The 16,313-nt window shown below is 55.3% G+C and overlaps 1 protein-coding gene across 1 annotated transcript in view; it reads right to left on the bottom strand.

Moving 5' to 3' along the window:
* The window catches only part of Espn (espin), a 32,062-nt gene that overhangs the window by 10,073 nt on the left and 5,676 nt on the right, over positions 1–16,313 (bottom strand). Inside the window, 9 exon segments of the mRNA XM_085690146.2 lie at positions 102–294; positions 386–592; positions 2,262–2,309; positions 3,322–3,593; positions 4,349–4,550; positions 6,935–7,066; positions 7,216–7,251; positions 7,253–7,399; positions 7,500–7,686. Coding sequence (XP_085546272.2) covers positions 102–294; positions 386–592; positions 2,262–2,309; positions 3,322–3,593; positions 4,349–4,550; positions 6,935–7,066; positions 7,216–7,251; positions 7,253–7,399; positions 7,500–7,686 — 1,424 coding nt within the window.

The following is a 16,313-nucleotide window of genomic DNA, read 5'->3' as shown; positions in this document are numbered from 1 at the left end:
AGAAGGACTAGGCAAGATACAGCTGGGGAGGGGGAGGTCTCTAGGTTTCCCTCCCCTTTACAGCTGGCGCCGCCCCCACCCCTCATCCCGCCCCTACTCACTGCCAGCGGACGACGAGGAACGACGCTGCCCGCAGCCTGCGACCGCGCCCTCGATGGGCAGAGGTGGGGCAGGTGGCGGCGAACTCAGGGTCTCGGGCAGTGGCGGCGGCGGCGGTGGTGGCGGCAGCTCCTTAGACGTCTTGGGGTCCGCTGTGCAGCCGTTGTGCACGTGGTTCCCGGGGAGCAGCGCCGCCTGCGGGGGGTGCAGAGGGGCCAGAGAGTGAGGAGCGTGCAAAAGGGTCCGGGCCCCGACGGCCCGCGGATGCGGACTGGAGAGCACGCACCTCCTCACTGTGGGCCATGCCCGAGCGTGAGGCCAGCGGCTCCCCCGGGCAGCGGCCCAGCTGGCGGTAGTAGTCCCCCGTGCTGGGCTGTTTGCTGAACGAGCGCTGTTTGCGGCCGGAGTCCTGCCTGCGCAGTCCGATGTTGTGCCTGAGAAGCCCCGAGTCGTCCTGCCTTCGCAATCCTGAGTGGCCGTCGCCCGAGCTCAGCTGCGGGAAGACAGTGGAGGAGGATGCATTTAGCCCGGATGCCCCTCGCACCTCCCTTCCCACCCTTTGCCTAGGGGGCTCGCGGCCAGCGGCCGTCGAGTGGCGGAGCTGGCCGCGACCCTGCCCCTCCCCCCCCCGCCCCCAGTTCTCTGAGCAGGATGGAGCAAGGGGCGTGGGGACCTTGGTAAAAGGGCGAAGGCTCGGCCGGCTCACAGGGAGGGGTCTGGGTTAGGGCCAAGGGCACAGGGGCCCCCACTAAAGCCAGAAGGGGCGGACCCAAGGGCGGGGAGGCTCAGCCTGGACGCCAGGGGGAGCCTTAGCCAGGACAGCTCCCACTTAGCCCGCCCCGAGGGCTCGGCTGCACCCTACTAGCTGCTCCACAAACCGCACGTGAGAGCTCCAGGCTCCTCGAACCCTCTCCAGCGGGGGTCTCAGCCTGGAGGGGGCCCTGTCTAGAGCTGGTGTCCTGGAACGCTTCTCCTTACTCAGGGGGCCCACAGCCTAGGGCTGCTCCTACCTGCGACTGTTCCGGTGGCCCCCGCTGTGCACCTGGCGGCGGGGGCGGCACGGACCCGACACCTGCGTTACCTGATCCTTCCTCTCAGGTTACAGCCCGGCCGCACGCGGCCCGCCTATGAGCTCAGTCGGCCTGACATCACCCAGGATCCGCCAATCCCAGGCTCAACCCCCCAGCAGGCGGGGATGTCACGGAGCCCCGCTGCTCCACACCGGGCCAGGGGCGGCTCCGCCCTCTGCACCTCTCTCCCCACTAGAGGTCCTGAGTACCCTACCTTCATCCTCCCCGCCCTCAGTCATTTGCCAGGACGTAAGAGGGGCTGACCTCGGGCAGCGAAACCGCTCTTTTTTGCCCCCAACCCACACCCCAACCCAGGTCGCGCCCCGGACCTTCCCCACCCGCATCTGGAACCCATCGCTATCCATGTAAACGACACCACACCCGCGCCCAGGCCTCAAGTTTCAAGGGTGGCCAGGTGGGCTCGGGTGACAAAGCCACTTCTCACTCGGTTGCTCCCCACTAAGGCCTGCACTGGGCAAGAGAGAAAAGGTGGCGTGGCCAAAGACCAAATGACCAGGTGGGGCCTGTCCCCTGACCCAGTCCCCAGTTTGTATGTCTCTGCAGTGGCCTCAGACCCTCCGCACCCCACTGGATGTGGTGCACGTGACAGGAAACACGACACGCCGGATTTGCTTTCTGGGTCAACCAGCCCCTTCGGCAGGCACCCACTACAGCCACCGCGGTGCACACCCCTCAACTCAGTTTAGGCACCCGCGCCAGAGGGGACAAGGGACGCAGCCGGCACACAAAGGGCCCTTTGTGGAGCCTATTAGCGCCTTCAGTTCAGCACGAACACACCGCAGAGGGGCTCGGGCATGGCATAATGCTGGCACTCAGGCGCACTCAGGCCCAGGAGTGGGGAGTGGGCAAGGTTTGGGGCAAGGTTCATATGCTGCGCCGGGCTGGGAAAGTGGGCTGGCCTCAACTCTCTCCAGCCTCTGTCCAGCCTTCTTTCATCTACAGATGATAAAAGAACCTTCTGGGAAGAGCTTGGTGCACCGGAAGGCAGGTAAAGGCCACGGTGGAGTCCCGGTAAAGGTTGTGTCCTTCCCACAACCACCTCCGCCCCCATGGCCTTGTGACCTGGCTCACCTGTGCAAACTGATCACTCAGCTCCACCCTGGGGTGGCATGCCTTGGGCTGGGGAGAGAATTGCAAGGTCTGGGCTCTGGCAAGGCTTTGTGGGTTTGCCACCCTACACCTGGCCACCTGTGGTCTTAGATTGCCCCTCCCTCACCTCTCCCCCCGGCCTGGCTTCTAGCCTCCCTGCCATTCATCTGCCCCTTCTCTGCTCCGCAGCTTTAGCCGGAAGTCCAAATGCCTTGGATGCTCTAGCCCCTCATGTTCACGCCCCTTCTGAAGAGTTCCATTCTCCTTCTCACACACATGCTCCTCCTCCACCCACGCAGAGGTTACGGAGTGGGAGGGGAGTTAGCATTGGAGTGAGCCTTTTTTTAACCCTGATGGAAGAGAAGCCAGCTTCAGCCTCTACTTCCCTAGCTAGGCCTTGTAGCCCTGTCCGCGGCTGTTCTGGCTGTCCTAAAATTCAGAGACCTGCCTGCCTCTACCTCTCCAATGCTGGCATTAAAGACGAAGGCCACCACCACCTGGCTCGAGTGTCATTCTCTGTGTGAGCCCCGCGCTACGGGTACCCATGAAATCTAAGTGCTAACTCCACCACGACAGCCCTGCCGCTCTGCGCAAGATGTGGCCTAGCTCCTCAGTAGGCCCGACTTGGCCTAAGTTCCCTCAGCCTCAATCCTCGACAGGAATACGGAAGCTTTGCTTTGCAGCTCCCACCCGTCTACCATGCTCAGTTCTGTGCTCCCACAGACCTGGCTAAGATTTATTTATTTATCTATTTATTTATTTTGGTTTTTCGAGACAGGGTCTCTCTGTAGCTTTGGAGTCTGTCCTGGAAGTAGCTCTTGTAGACCAGGCTGGCCTCGAACTCACAAAGATCCGCCTGCCTCTGCCTCCCGAGTGCTGGGATTAAAGGCATGCGCCACCACCGCCCGTCTAAGATTTTTCAATATCTTGAACTTGCCCTGAGCCCAGAAATTCTCATCTGTGACCACAAACCACCCAGGCCAGTTCTCTATTGGCCCAGCCTAGTCCTACTGCTAGCCAGCAGGGCCAGCTCTCTACCTACCTCCTTCTTCCGTGACTCCACTTCCACATGGCGAAGCTTGTTCTTGGTCTGCATGTAGATATTATCTGCAGGTAGCCCCGCAGGGGGCTTGGGAGCTGGATAGCCTGGTGGAGGTGGGGGCAGCTGGGTGCCTGGGGGTGGTGGCGGAGGAGGGAAGCTTGGTGGCGGAGGTGGTGGTGTAGGCTTCCCTATCTTGTCCCGAGGCACGCTCAGCTCTGGGTTCAGCATATCCATGTAGCTCTGTAAATCTGCAGCTCTTGCACTGGGAAGCCCTGGGGGCAGGAGGGCAAGCAGGATGTGTAAGTTTGCAAAATGTATCCCAGACCCAAGGTATCCCAACACAGCAAACGGCTTATCCAGTGGCAAGGCTAATGGGGGTCACTTGCTGCGGTCTCCCCAGTAGGCAGGAAGGTGATGCTCTCTGGTTTTCAGGGGTCACTTTAGGGAGTTTTGGGTTCCAGAGTCCTGTGGAGGAGGACCACCTGGCAGGGGCCGGGCAAGGCAGGAGTCTGGGTAGCTACACTCAAGCCAGCTCTGCAGATCGCCACCTGGTGGTGGGAAGCTGACACTGCAGGTAGTCGGACTGTTCAGGGTGTGGTCAGTGTGTGCACAGATGCCTGTCTCTAAGGGCTTTTGTTATGTGTGTATATTTGTGTTTCTGTATTGGTCTGGGGGACCTTTGTGTGGGTATCCATATATGTAGTAGGCAAATGGAGGGTTCCCGTTCGTGTAATATAGGTGTGTGTTTGTATGTATAGTATCAGCATGTTTGTATCAGTGTGTTTGTGTGTACTTATCTTGTTTACTAGGCACACCCATCCATATGTGCAGCTTTGAGTTTGTAACCTAGACCAGAGAGCAGCAGACCATGTGTGGGGCACATGCGGGTTTTGTGGCAGGGAGTCTGTATCATAATGGACACGCTCGATCGTCCCTCTCCCCACGCCAAGACAGTGAGTGACACAGAGAGAACAGCCATGTGCTTTGTCTTGTCTCCTCGAATTCCTCTTCTTACCGTCCCGCTCACCTCGAGTAGAGCGCTGACCCTTGATGCTGGAGTGGCTGGAAGAGCAGGAGTCATAGTTGGAGAGGGTGCTGGTGGGCGAGCCGAGGTCCAGGTTCAGCGGCTGCACCGACATGGTGGTGTTGGGCGAGGACATGCCTGAGTCAGGCTGCTTTGCCTCCAGGTCAGTGGACGGATCCCGGGACAGGACTCGGTGTTCCACGCTCTGAGGAGAAAGGAGGGCAGCTGTGAGGATACACTCCACACTCTCTGCAACAGGGGTCCTCAGTGAATGACCTGCCAAGCCACTTCCTTCCTTTTCTACCGTGAGAGGGTCCGCAGCTTCTTCGAATAAGCGTCAGGGGCAGACCCTCCCAGCAGCACTTCCGGCCTCAAAGAAATTTCCACCTGGCTCTCCCCCTGCTCAGGTAGGCGGAGACCTGGAAAGAAGGGCCCTGGGCTGCACGCTGCAGCCCTACGCCAGACTTTCTGCTCTCATCAGTGGGCAGAAGGCCCGGGCTTTTATGCATCTGTGGGCAGAGGGCCCAAGGGCTGTTCCTGCAGGAAGAAGCATACAGGGAGACAACCTCCACTTCCTGCCTGCAGCCCCATCTCTATTTGCTTGGCATGCCAGCTCCCTACACTAGATGGGGGTGGGGAGGTTGGGCCCTAGATGGCATGCCCCAGCTAAGGCTTCCAACCCTACCATTCTCCCTCCCACAGGCTGGACCTCTGAGTGCAAGTCCGTTCCTCTTTGCTGGGAGCAGTTAGAGTTAGGGGCTAACTTACATTGCCCATGCTGTCCCTGCTACCGGCAAGCCTGCTCCTCTGTTGCCTCCTGCCCTCCTGGCCCCTCCCTGCCTGAGAAGTGTCACAGGCCCCCTGGGAGAGGGAAGCAGACTGGCACCAGGTAACGGCTCAGCGGCCACCCTCATTGGCCTTGTAATTAGTGTTTGCCTTTTCTGGGCCGCTACCTCGGTGGCTTGGATCTGTCATTGCTGCTGCCTGGCCTGCCTGGGTGAGGGGACCAAATCCTACTGCCTACCTCATTCACTTCAAGAGGTCCAGGCCCTGTTGCCTACCCTATGAGGGAAAGGAGAGACCCAGAAGGCGACTTGGGGGGAAACAACCTAAAGGTACTCTTCTCTTAACTAACACTAGTGGGTTAGCATGGGGACCCTGCCCTGAGCTCTGTAGACCACAGAAGACAGGAGCTCGAACCGAGGGACACAGGCTTGGCAGCCTGGAAGCATAGCCTTTACTCCCTGCCCTCACTCCCTTGCTATGGATTCTGAGCATATTATATGCCAATACTTTCTGCACCCGAGTTTCTTCATCTGTAAAGTGGGGATAATGGTATTTCCTTCACGGGGCGGGGGGGCGGCAAAGGTGTTGGAAGTCGGTGAGAGGCATGGTGCCCAGTACATGCCTTAAGTGTAAATTACCAACAAACATGATAGAGATGAGCCGGGGTCACACCTGTACAGCGCAGGACAGAGAGCCTGCCGGAGTCCCACATCAACACTGGTGCTTATGGGAGCTGCAGCCGCAGCCTGGCAGGCTCTCAGGTGGTGTGCCCAGGTGCTGCATGCTCACAGCCCCATAGCAGACATTCTGCCGGAAGGGAACTCACTCCTGGTCCAGACAGAGACTCACAGTGCCCGCACCTGCTTGTGTGCCCCAGTGATGGGATACCCACTTTCTGGCGGTTCATTCCCCCAACCTTCAGCCATGATTGACACCTAGGCCATGCTGAGCTGCTCAAATCCCAACCAGGGTTACCCCACATGCTAGCAGATAGAGCAGAATTCATCTGTAAGCCTTCCTCATGTCTGGGCTAGGTCCTGGAGATAGCATCCCTCTGAGGGAGCAGGGGCTGTGAGACCTACCGTCTTCCTCCTCTACTGCCCCAAAGTAGGCATTGTACCAGCAGGGGCAGGGCCCTGGACTTAGAGACGCCCACACCTGAGCCTGGATTCTCACTGGGTCATCTCATGGCTTTGTAAGCACACAATAAAATAATTTACAAGAGTCACATCGTTTTTCGGTTATGAATTAACTACAAGGTGAGCAACTGTGTACTAGTCAAGAGGGGCGGTTCCTGCCAGCTGTTACGGTGCATTGCTGTAATCCTAGCTACTAAAAGGCCACAGCAGAAGGGTCACAAAAAAGGCAGGTGGAAAGAGACCTGAGGTGTGGCTTAATGGTACACCATTTGCCTAACATTCCAAACCCTCAGCGCTGAAGAAGAGAAGAGATAGCTCATAGCCAAGGCCTGGCCATTGGGCTCCATCATGGGTGTGTGACCTTTGGCCTTCCGGAGACTCAGTTTACCCATCTGTGAAATGGGACCACTACCATAGCCTACAAGAGAGGGTCTGTAAGAGTTAAGTCCGCTAATACATGTGGGTGGGTGAAAAATGAGGTTGGCTGGGCCCAGTGGTCATTGTCTCCTGGCCTCTGCCTATCTCATGCCTGATGACAACGGTTTTGAATTTCAGCTGGTGCCAAGCAGTGGGCAAGGACACTTCCCCCTTGTACCACCCCAGGCAAGAAGCTTCATACCCCAGACCCTCAACTTCCTTCTCAGTAAAAGGGGTAAAGTCATACCAGGGTTTGCACGGTACGTAGGTAGCGAGAGCAGTGGGTGTGGCCATTGAAATCAGACAGGTCGGCAGCTGTGTACCCATCATGGTCCCGGACTTCCAGCCCCGCACCATTCACCACGAGGATCTGGCAGCACTGCAGGGGGCGAGGAGGGGAGGGCTGGGTCCTTCCACGTCCTGCACTCCAGAGAGGCTGCAAGGAGAGCCTGCAGCCGCCAGGGGGCGCCCGCGCCCCAGCGCCCGGCCCCGCCCCGCCCCGCCCCGCCCCTCTCGAGCCGCCCCGACCTCGAGTTCCCCGTTCTCAGCAGCGTCGTGCAGCGGGGGTCCCGCCCCACAGGTCCTGCGAGATCTCTGCTCCGTGCAGCAGGAGCCAGCTAAGCACTTTGGTGTGGCCGCGACTGGCGGCAAAGTGCATGGCCGTGGCGCCGTCGTGGTCCTGCTCGGACAAGCTCACGTCTGCGAAGCTCACCTGGCAGGGAAGGGGTGGGAGGGGCAGAGGGCGGGGCTTGAGCTAAGCCCCTTGCGACCCCACTCACCCCCAGCGCTGTCCTGCTCTGGTCCCAGCTCACCAGCCACACAAGGACGGGGTTGTGGCCCATCTGCGCCGCGGCGTGCAGAGGAGTCATGCCGTCTTGGGCGCTCACGTGCGGGTCTGCGCTGCACTCCTGTACCAGGTACTTCGTCACCTCCAGGTGGCCCTCCTGGCACGCCAGGTACAGGGGCGTGGCACCGTTGCTGGTTTGGGCATTCACTCCCCTGCGAATAGACAACACCCCCCGTGGGTTCTGGATGCCCACTGCGCTCTCCTCAAAGCCTCCTCTAGCCTGGCTCTCAAGAGCGGCCTGGAGAGGCTGTGTGTTTCTGAGTTCTCTGGCTCAGTCTTACACTGCTGTCCCTCAGAGTCCCTCTCCACTTTCCACCTCCTTCTGCCTACACAACTTTTCTATATAGTGCCTAAATCTACCGCTTAAAAAAATTTTAACCAGGCCAGAAGAGAGCACCAGATCCCGTTATAGATGACTGTGAGCCACCATGGGGTGCTGGGAATTGAACTCAGGACCTCTGAAAGAGCAGCCAGTGTGCTCTTATCTGCTGAGCCATCTCTCCAGCCCCTTACTTTTTCTTTCTTTCTTTCTTTCTTTTTTTTTTTTTGAGACAGGGTCTCTCTACATAGGCCTGGCTGTCCTTCACTATGTAGCCCAGGCTGGTCTCTAACTCACAGAGATATGCTTGCCTCTGACTCTAGAGTGTTGGGATTAAAGGCATGCACCTCCATGTCCAGCTAAGATAATTTTAAATGATATTTACTTATTTATCTTTTTAAAATTGATTTTCTTCTTTCCCTTTTATTGAAAATGGCTCCTTTCTCATACATTATATTTACTTATTTGTATGTGTGTGTGCATGCAGGCATGGATGGCCACAAGGTGGTCAGAGGACAGCTTGTTTTCCGTCCACCATGTTGTTCTTGGGGATGGAACTCAGGTTATTAGGCTTAGCGACAAACACCTTTACCTTCTGAGCCATTTCACGAGCCTTCGACCCACCTTTGAACCAGTGTCTCTAAGGACATGATTGCCTGAGTTTTCCTACCTTTTCAGCTGCTGTTGCTGTCACTGTGCGCCCCCACACTTGCTGTCTGAACTCTGCCTGTCTCAGGTGTCTCCCCATTCAGAAGGCCCACTCTTTCCTCTTTAATACTCAGGACCCGAGCTGGAGAGATGGCTCAGGGGTTAAGAGCACAGGACACTGGCTTCCAGAAGTCCTGAGTTCAATTCCCAGCAACCACATGGTGGCTCACAACCATCTATAATGAGATCTGGTACCCTCTTCTGGGGTGCAGTCATATATGTAGACAGAACACTGTATACATAATAAATAAATAAATCTTTTTAAAAAGACTCAGGACACATCTCTCTTTCCTGAAGCCTGCCTATCCTTTCTCCCCACACCTTCTGGAGGCCCCTTCTACCTTGGGCCACTTCCTTTGGTGGCCTGGTATGTATGGTTAGCTATAGCTGCTACTGGCCTGGGCCTCCCCCAGGAAGCTGATTTCCTAGACTAGGCAGGGCTGGGGGTTTCCAGGTAAAATGCAGTGTGCCCAGTTAACCCTAAACTTCAGATGGACATCAAGTGATGTTCTAGCATGTGCCACATACTGCATCCTTGGGTTCACTGTGAAGGGTGCTTTAATAATGTGAATTCCCTGTGTGTGGGTTCAGATCCCCTGAAACTGGAGTTCCAGGTGGTTGTGAGCCTCCATGTGGGTGGAATAGAATTTGGGTCCTCTGCAAGGGCAGTCAGTGCTCTTAACCGCTGAGCCACCTCTCCAGCCCAGACAAGTATTTCTTAAGTTCTGTTGTTATTTGTAGGCTAGGGCATTCTTATCTTATGTCACACAACTGGCAAATGTGATAGAATCACACATCTGTCTGTGGGATTCAGTGCCTGATGAGTGTGACCCACAGTGGACACGCGGGTAGTGGTCCAGAGTGGGGAAAAACGGGCAGGACCCGTGTCCCGATGGCTTCCCTTATGGTCTAACTTTGGACTGCTACTACCCCTTATCTTTGCTCCCCCAGCCCAGCAGTTTCCTAACTGGATAACAGAGCTCCATTCCCACAGGTGGGGATGCAATTGAAGAGCATTGAAGCCAGCCTGGCCACTAGGTGGATAACAGGTTTGGGTTGCGCGGGATGCAGTGACCAGGAATGGACACTGGGTGGAGCCACAAGCTACTCCAGATCCATCACCTGCCCATTCAAGTCTACAAACTCATCAAGCTGGGAGTGGGGATCCATCCTTTTACTCTCCAGTCTTTCATGTTTCCACCCAAATTATTCTTCCTAGCTAAGCATCTACATATCAACCAGACCCATTAAGCCCCTCCCTCACTGGTCCAATAGTCTGCATGTCCCTCCTCCTCTAGATAGATCTGCCCATGCACCAACCCCACAACATAATTTAGGTCTCTGCTCTTACCCAGATGAGCGTGTCTTCCCCTCCTTAACCACAGCCATCCCAGCAGCCCCGAGCCTGGAGCCTCTCTGCATCCCCCACTTAGTTCTCATCCCCTGTCTCTCCTGTCTCCTTGTGCTGGCATCCTTCCCACACCCCAACACAAAGATGCCACTTGTTGCTCTAATGTTGAATCTGGGGGAAAATGAGTGCCACACCTGGTTGTCCTACAGTATGACACTCCAGGGAGGGCTGGGGATGTAGCTCAGTATCACAATGTCTGTGTGGCATGTGGACTGCTCTGAGTTACAGCCTCAGGAACACACAGACACACAGACACACGCACGGGCACACGCACGCACGCATGCACATACACACATGCGCATACACACGTGCGTGCACACACACGGATATACACGCACGCACGTAGACACACATGCACATACATACATGCACACACGCATACACAGACACACAAATGTCCACACACACGCGCAGACAGATATACACGCACACACGTAGACACACACGCACATACACACATACACACATGCATACACACGCATGCACGCACTGCGTATCCTGGCACACGCCTATCATCCTAACATTTACAAAGCTGAGACAGGAGGATCACTGAGAATCTGGATTACATAGTAAAATCTTGTATCTAAAAACCTAAAATAAAATGAAACAGGGAAAAAATTAAAAAGTAGGTCCTGCCTACACAGTCCAGGGCCGGCAAAAGACCCAGCGGTCGGCCGCACACCTCTCCTTCTATCCCTGCCGACTCACGGCCCCAACCTGCAATCCCAGTGCCAGCGTCGCCCCCACACACTGGTGTGTCAGGAACAGCCTGCTAAATATTTCATGCCTGACACTCAGCCGCTTGAATTATTCACCCAGTAACCAAGGCACAGTGAGTGCTGGGGTCCTGGGGAATCGGAAGCCAGAGGGGGTGACCCCCAGGGCCTGTGAGTTTTCAGGGTGGGGCAAGGCAATTCACACAACAAAGAAAGCCAGAGCCATTATGAGCTTTGTCTTTCTAGCCCCTTCTGGTTGGTGGGTAGCCACCATCCAGGGGTATCTATCCACCTAGGAGGAACTGGACAGCAGAGGGCAGTGGTGCCCACATCCTCCTGTCAGTCAGGAGCTGCCACTCCCGGCAGAGCCTTGGCACATAGTAAAGGGTCTCATTATTACCAGTATGTCAACCTCTGCCCTCTGGACTCCTGCTGAGGAGTGGGAGGCCCAGGGCATGGGCCGTGAGAAGGGGGCAGCCAACCATCTTCTTGCTTGGCATGGAATTAAGAGGAAGCCCAGGCTCCCTCAGACTCACTGGGGAGAAATCCCCGAGCTATGGATAAGCATAAGGAAGGAAGGAAAACTCCTGGGACTGGGTGGGTGAATGAACAAGAACAGTAACAAGAAAAACGGGGCAGGTGACATGGGGCACACCTTTACTCTCACTCTGGAGACTGCGTCAAGCAGATATCTGTGAGTTTGAAGCCAGCCTGGTCTACAGAGTGAATATATAGAGAGTCTCTTTCCTAATTAAAGAAGAATGACTTCTGACTGATAACAGTTACCTTTTTCTCTGTTTTTTCGAGACATTGTTTCTCTGTGTAACTTCCTGGTTGTCCAGGAACTTGCTTTGTAGACCAGGTTGGAGATCCGCCTGTCTCTGTCTCCAAGTGCTGGGATTAAAGGTGGCGCCACCGCAGCCCGGCTATAACAGCTACTTTAGCTGAATGGTTACTCACTGCAAGTGCAGTGTTAGCCAGTTTCACGCCTCTTCCCATTCAGTCCTGCTATGGTCTTAGGGGTGAATGTTAGCCCTGTCCCCCTTTCTCAAAGGAGAAACCTGGGCATAGAGGGCTAAGATCATTTGATACAAAATAAACAAAGCTGTGATGTGAACCTGAGTTCAACAGAGAGGGAGAGAGAGAGAGCGAGAGCGAGAGAGAGAGAGAGAGAGAGAGAGAGAGAGAGAGAGAGAGAGAGAGTTTGCAGCTGCACCCATGCTGTGGCCACACCTTTCTTGTCTGTCTGTCTGTCTGTCTCCCTCTGCACACAGACCTCTACCCTTCTCTCAGGAACCCTTTGCCAGTGGGTGGGCTCAGGTGTGCTTGGGCCTGGGAACATGACAAGGGCTGAGGAGGACCAGGTGTAAGTCCCACCTCCCCCAAATTGGGTCACAGTGTCCCTTCTTGTCTGAGTTCTCAAACCTACAGTTAGGTTGTTTCTTCTGTGCCTGGGAGGATGAGCCAGGACCAGGGGTCCTGTCAAGCATATGTCAGGTTAGACTTCATGTCTACTGTGTGTGTGTGCATGGTGGGGAGGACCCTAACTAAAGGGGACAAAAAGGATCTCAGGAGACCTTTGCTAAGGGGGGACCTCCAGATGACTCTTGCCTGGCTCTCCTCTAGCCCATCGGCTTTCCATGCGCCCCGTGTCCGCTCATCACCTATCACCGTGTGAGGCCCCAGCACAGGGCCCTTTGCCCTCCCCAGCCTCATATGGTAAAAGTAGGCATCGCTGTACAGCCTCTCCCGTACAGCTGACTCTTCTATAAGCCAGCATTAAGGCAGCTTGTGAAGTGTCCCCTGGTGGGTGAGGGGTGCTGGCCTTCCCACTGCCTTCTCCTGAGGCCAGCAACCACCCCCAAACTTCGCTCGGGTCCAGTCAAAGTCTCAGGGCCATTGTTCGGTCAATACCCAGTGGTCTTACTGGCTGAGCACTGCGCACCAGGGCCCCTTCCCAGCGCCAGCTCCTTCGCTGCCTGTTTATTTGGGCCTAGAACAGGCTTCTGGGACACATGTTCCCATCCTACCCCCGTTCAGTCATGGGGGTAGAGGACAATCACTCGGCTCTGCCTCTCCTGAGACAGGGTTTCATGCCGGCCAGGCTGGCCTAGAACTCACTGTATAGCCGAGGATGGCCCTTGAACTTGTGGTTCTCCTGACTCTACCTTCTGAGTTCTGGGATCACTCAATTTATAGGGTGCTGGTGTTGGAACCCAGGGCTTCATGCGTGCCTCACAAGGACTCTAGCACTGAGCCTCAACAACCCACACCCTTGTTTGTTTGCTTTTCAAGATTTATTACTTATTTATTTTTAAGGCTTTTTAAAAATGTATTTCTTTTCCTTTTTTTTAAAAAGGATTTTTTTTAATTTATTGTGTATACAGCATTCTGCCTGTATATCTGGCTGCAGTCCAGAAGAGGGCACCAGATCTCATTATAGATGGTTGTGAGCCATGTGGTTGCTAGGAATTGAACTCAGGACCTCTGGAAGAGCAGCCAGTGCTCTTAACTCCCGAGACATCTCTCCAGCCCAAGATTTATTATTTATATTTTATGTGTATGTGGAAGGCCATAAATGTTGGTGTGCCACATGTATGCAGGTACCCACGGAGGGCAGAAGAGGGCATCAGATACCCTGGAACTTGCATTACAGGTGGTTGTGACCTACCATGTGGGTGCTGGGAACTGAACTCAGGTCCTCTGCGAGAGCCAGTCTATGCTCCGAATCGGTGAGCCACCTCTCCAGCCCTGCTACCCTCCTTCTGAACCCCAAACTCTGGGGATTAAAAAACCCTGCTCCAAGATCTCCTGCTGTTGTGAGGTGACCAAGTAGATCCTAAGTAGTTTCTAGTCTTCCTCCTGGAAGAAGAGGGTAATATGTTCTGGAAGACCCTCTGTTAGGAAAAGGGGTGCACTCTACTTCTGGGGGGGTCTTAGAGAGTTGCTTATAGCCAAAGCGGCCACAGAGAACAAGGGGTGATTCCTCATCGCAGCTGCAGGCTGTGGCCAGAGGGCCACGGTGCTTATTTTCCTACTGCCAACAACACCTGCCCTAAGGGAGTTTGGGAGGGGCCTGCACACACAAGATATTTGTCAATCACATCTCTGTTTATGCCAAGAGCTTGGTTTGGGCGGGGGGAGGGAGAAATGGAAACCACAGCATTATCTTTAGGGAGGGTCTCGGCCAGTCCACGGACATCCCAGTCCAGCAGCAAGCCTGGCCGAGCCTCACTGTCTGGTTGACTGCATTTAGACACACCTAGGAAACATCTCGGGTGAGTGTGTGAGGACAGTTCCTGAGACGAAGACCTACCCTGCGTGTGTGATACCTTTGGCTGGGGTCCTGGACTGTTTGAAACCGGAAGAGAGCAGGGAACCAGCTGATCACCTGCTCCTGCTCCTGCTCAGCTCTCTGCTTCCTGACTATGGACACCATGTCACCTTGGGCTCCCACTGACTTGCTCCCTCCACCCCAAACTCCTGCCCGATAATGGGCTATGTCTTTTCTTAAACTGAGTCAAACCAATCTGTCTGTAAGCGGCTTTTATCCAGTATTTTGTCATGGTAACAGAAACAGCGCACGCACCCGTGACATTTCCAGCACGTGCCATCTCTCCCATCCTCCGCCTGACTCTCAACTTGTTTTGCTGTGCCCCAGTCATGGCCACACCCTCACAGTGGAGCAGATGATTACTTCTTAGAAGCCTTTCCTGGTCCCCTCAGCTTGAGGGACCCTGCCATGACTTCCTACCAGACAGCCCAATTTTACCACCTAGCGTTGATCACCCTCTATTCTCTTGTTCTTTTGTTTAGCTCATTCTGTAAACACAAAGGCATATGGCTGAGCTGTGCCATGCTGCCCCCCGGGACAGACGGCCTGCACACCCATATACCCCTGAGTAGAAGTGTTCCTCTAAACTGGGGGCCGGGGTTGCCCTCAACCTATTCCCTTCTTTGTCTGCTGTGAGTGTCTCCTAAACTGGGACAGCTGTATCCCCGGGGCTGGTGAGCTGGGCAGAGTTCAGACCTATTTGTGGAGTGAATAAGTATGTAAGCGAAAAGAAGCAGCCAGGCCAGGAGCTCTGTGCCCACCACGGCCTCGGCCTCTCGGGTAGACTGGAAGCATTTGCCAAATGGGCACAGGGAGATGCAGAAAGGGAGTTCCAGCTAAGGTCACGGGCACAGACCCAGGATTCCAGACTCCTCATCAATCAGCAAACAAAGGCCCACGGCGTGCAGACACTGGGCACACAGAGCAAGGAAGATAAGCCTGTAGCTTCATTAGTCATGGGGTCCAACAGGAAGAAAACACACAGACATGTAGAAGGCTATGTTCACAGATGATAAGGGCCCAGGAGCCTGAGAGGAAGACCCCAGAGCCCTCCCTACTCTCCAGTCTCAAAGCTCAGTCAGGGTTGAGCCCAGGGCCCTCCTCCAGCAGCAAAGGCTGGAGAACAGCCCAAAGCAGACATGGCAAAGGCATTCGGGACGGGGACTCTTAGGTTTAATATCCCGGTTAAGAGTCAACCGAAACAGGGCGGTGGTGGCGAACGCCTGTAATCTCAGCACTCGGGAGGCAGAGGCAGGCAGATGCCTGTGAGTTTGAGGTCAGCCTGTTCTACAAAGCAAATTCCAGGACAGCCAGAGCCATTACATAGAGAAACCCTGTCAAAAAAAAAAAAAAAAAACAAAACAAAAACAAGCAAACAAAAAGTTTGGAAGCAAAGAAGTCTGCCAACTCGTTTATCCTTTAAGTTGCCCCGTCTGGGGATGCAGACACCATAGTCACCGTGAGTTACTTGTGCTTCTGTCCCGGACTGTCTGCCCATCTGTCTCCCAGGTTAAGGGTCCCATTTTTGCAGGGTGCTTTAGAGGAAAGCCCCCCTCCTCCTGCCCAGAGTGGGAAGGAGGTGTTCTGTGGCAAGTTCTGTTTCTGGAGAGATTCAGTCCTCGTTGGGGTAGACTAGAGGGAAAGAATGTGTACTGTGTGTTCCTGTGACCTCAAGCCCTATGAAATGCCCCCGAGGCACAGACCTGCACTGGCAGGGCCCTTCCCAGAGCTGCCCAGCCCTCCAGCTCCTCTGCAGCTCGTCAGCCCCATGGCCCATGGTTACCCACAGCCTCCCTGGTCAGGATCGAGTTTCCCACGGATGGCACTCTTCCTCCCTCACCAACGCCCCGGAGAGAGCTGAGTCCCTGTGAATAATTCACAAGCTTCGCAGCAGGCCTGGGAGGCCCCAGTGAGCGTGGAGCCTCGGCCTCAGGGCTGGGCTGTGGGGGTCCTCCGATTGGACCCTGTGACCCCGGAGAAGCCCGTTCCCAAGGCCAGGGGTTACATGGGCGCACCAGTCCCTGACCCCTAGAGGGAGTCTAGTCTCCCCTCTTGCCTGAGCTTAGCCTGGCATGTGTTCAAAGGTAACTTCTTACCAACCTGGTCACAAACCATGGCAGGGATGGGAGCCCAGGCCCTCTGTCTACCTCCCTGAGATTCTTGGTGAATCCTGGGTGGTCTGGCAGCCCCTCAATGAGGTCATTTGGCACAGAGTCAGCACCAGAATCTGCTCTTACTCAGCACCTGGGAGGGTCAGGGGCTCCAAGGGCTCCAAGAGCTGGAGCTCTCAA

The sequence above is a fragment of the Myodes glareolus genome, chromosome 6, assembly GCF_982192425.1.
Source record: "Myodes glareolus chromosome 6, mMyoGla1.1, whole genome shotgun sequence".
NCBI lineage: Eukaryota > Metazoa > Chordata > Mammalia > Rodentia > Cricetidae > Myodes > Myodes glareolus.
This window is presented reverse-complemented; position numbering and strand designations above follow the sequence as displayed.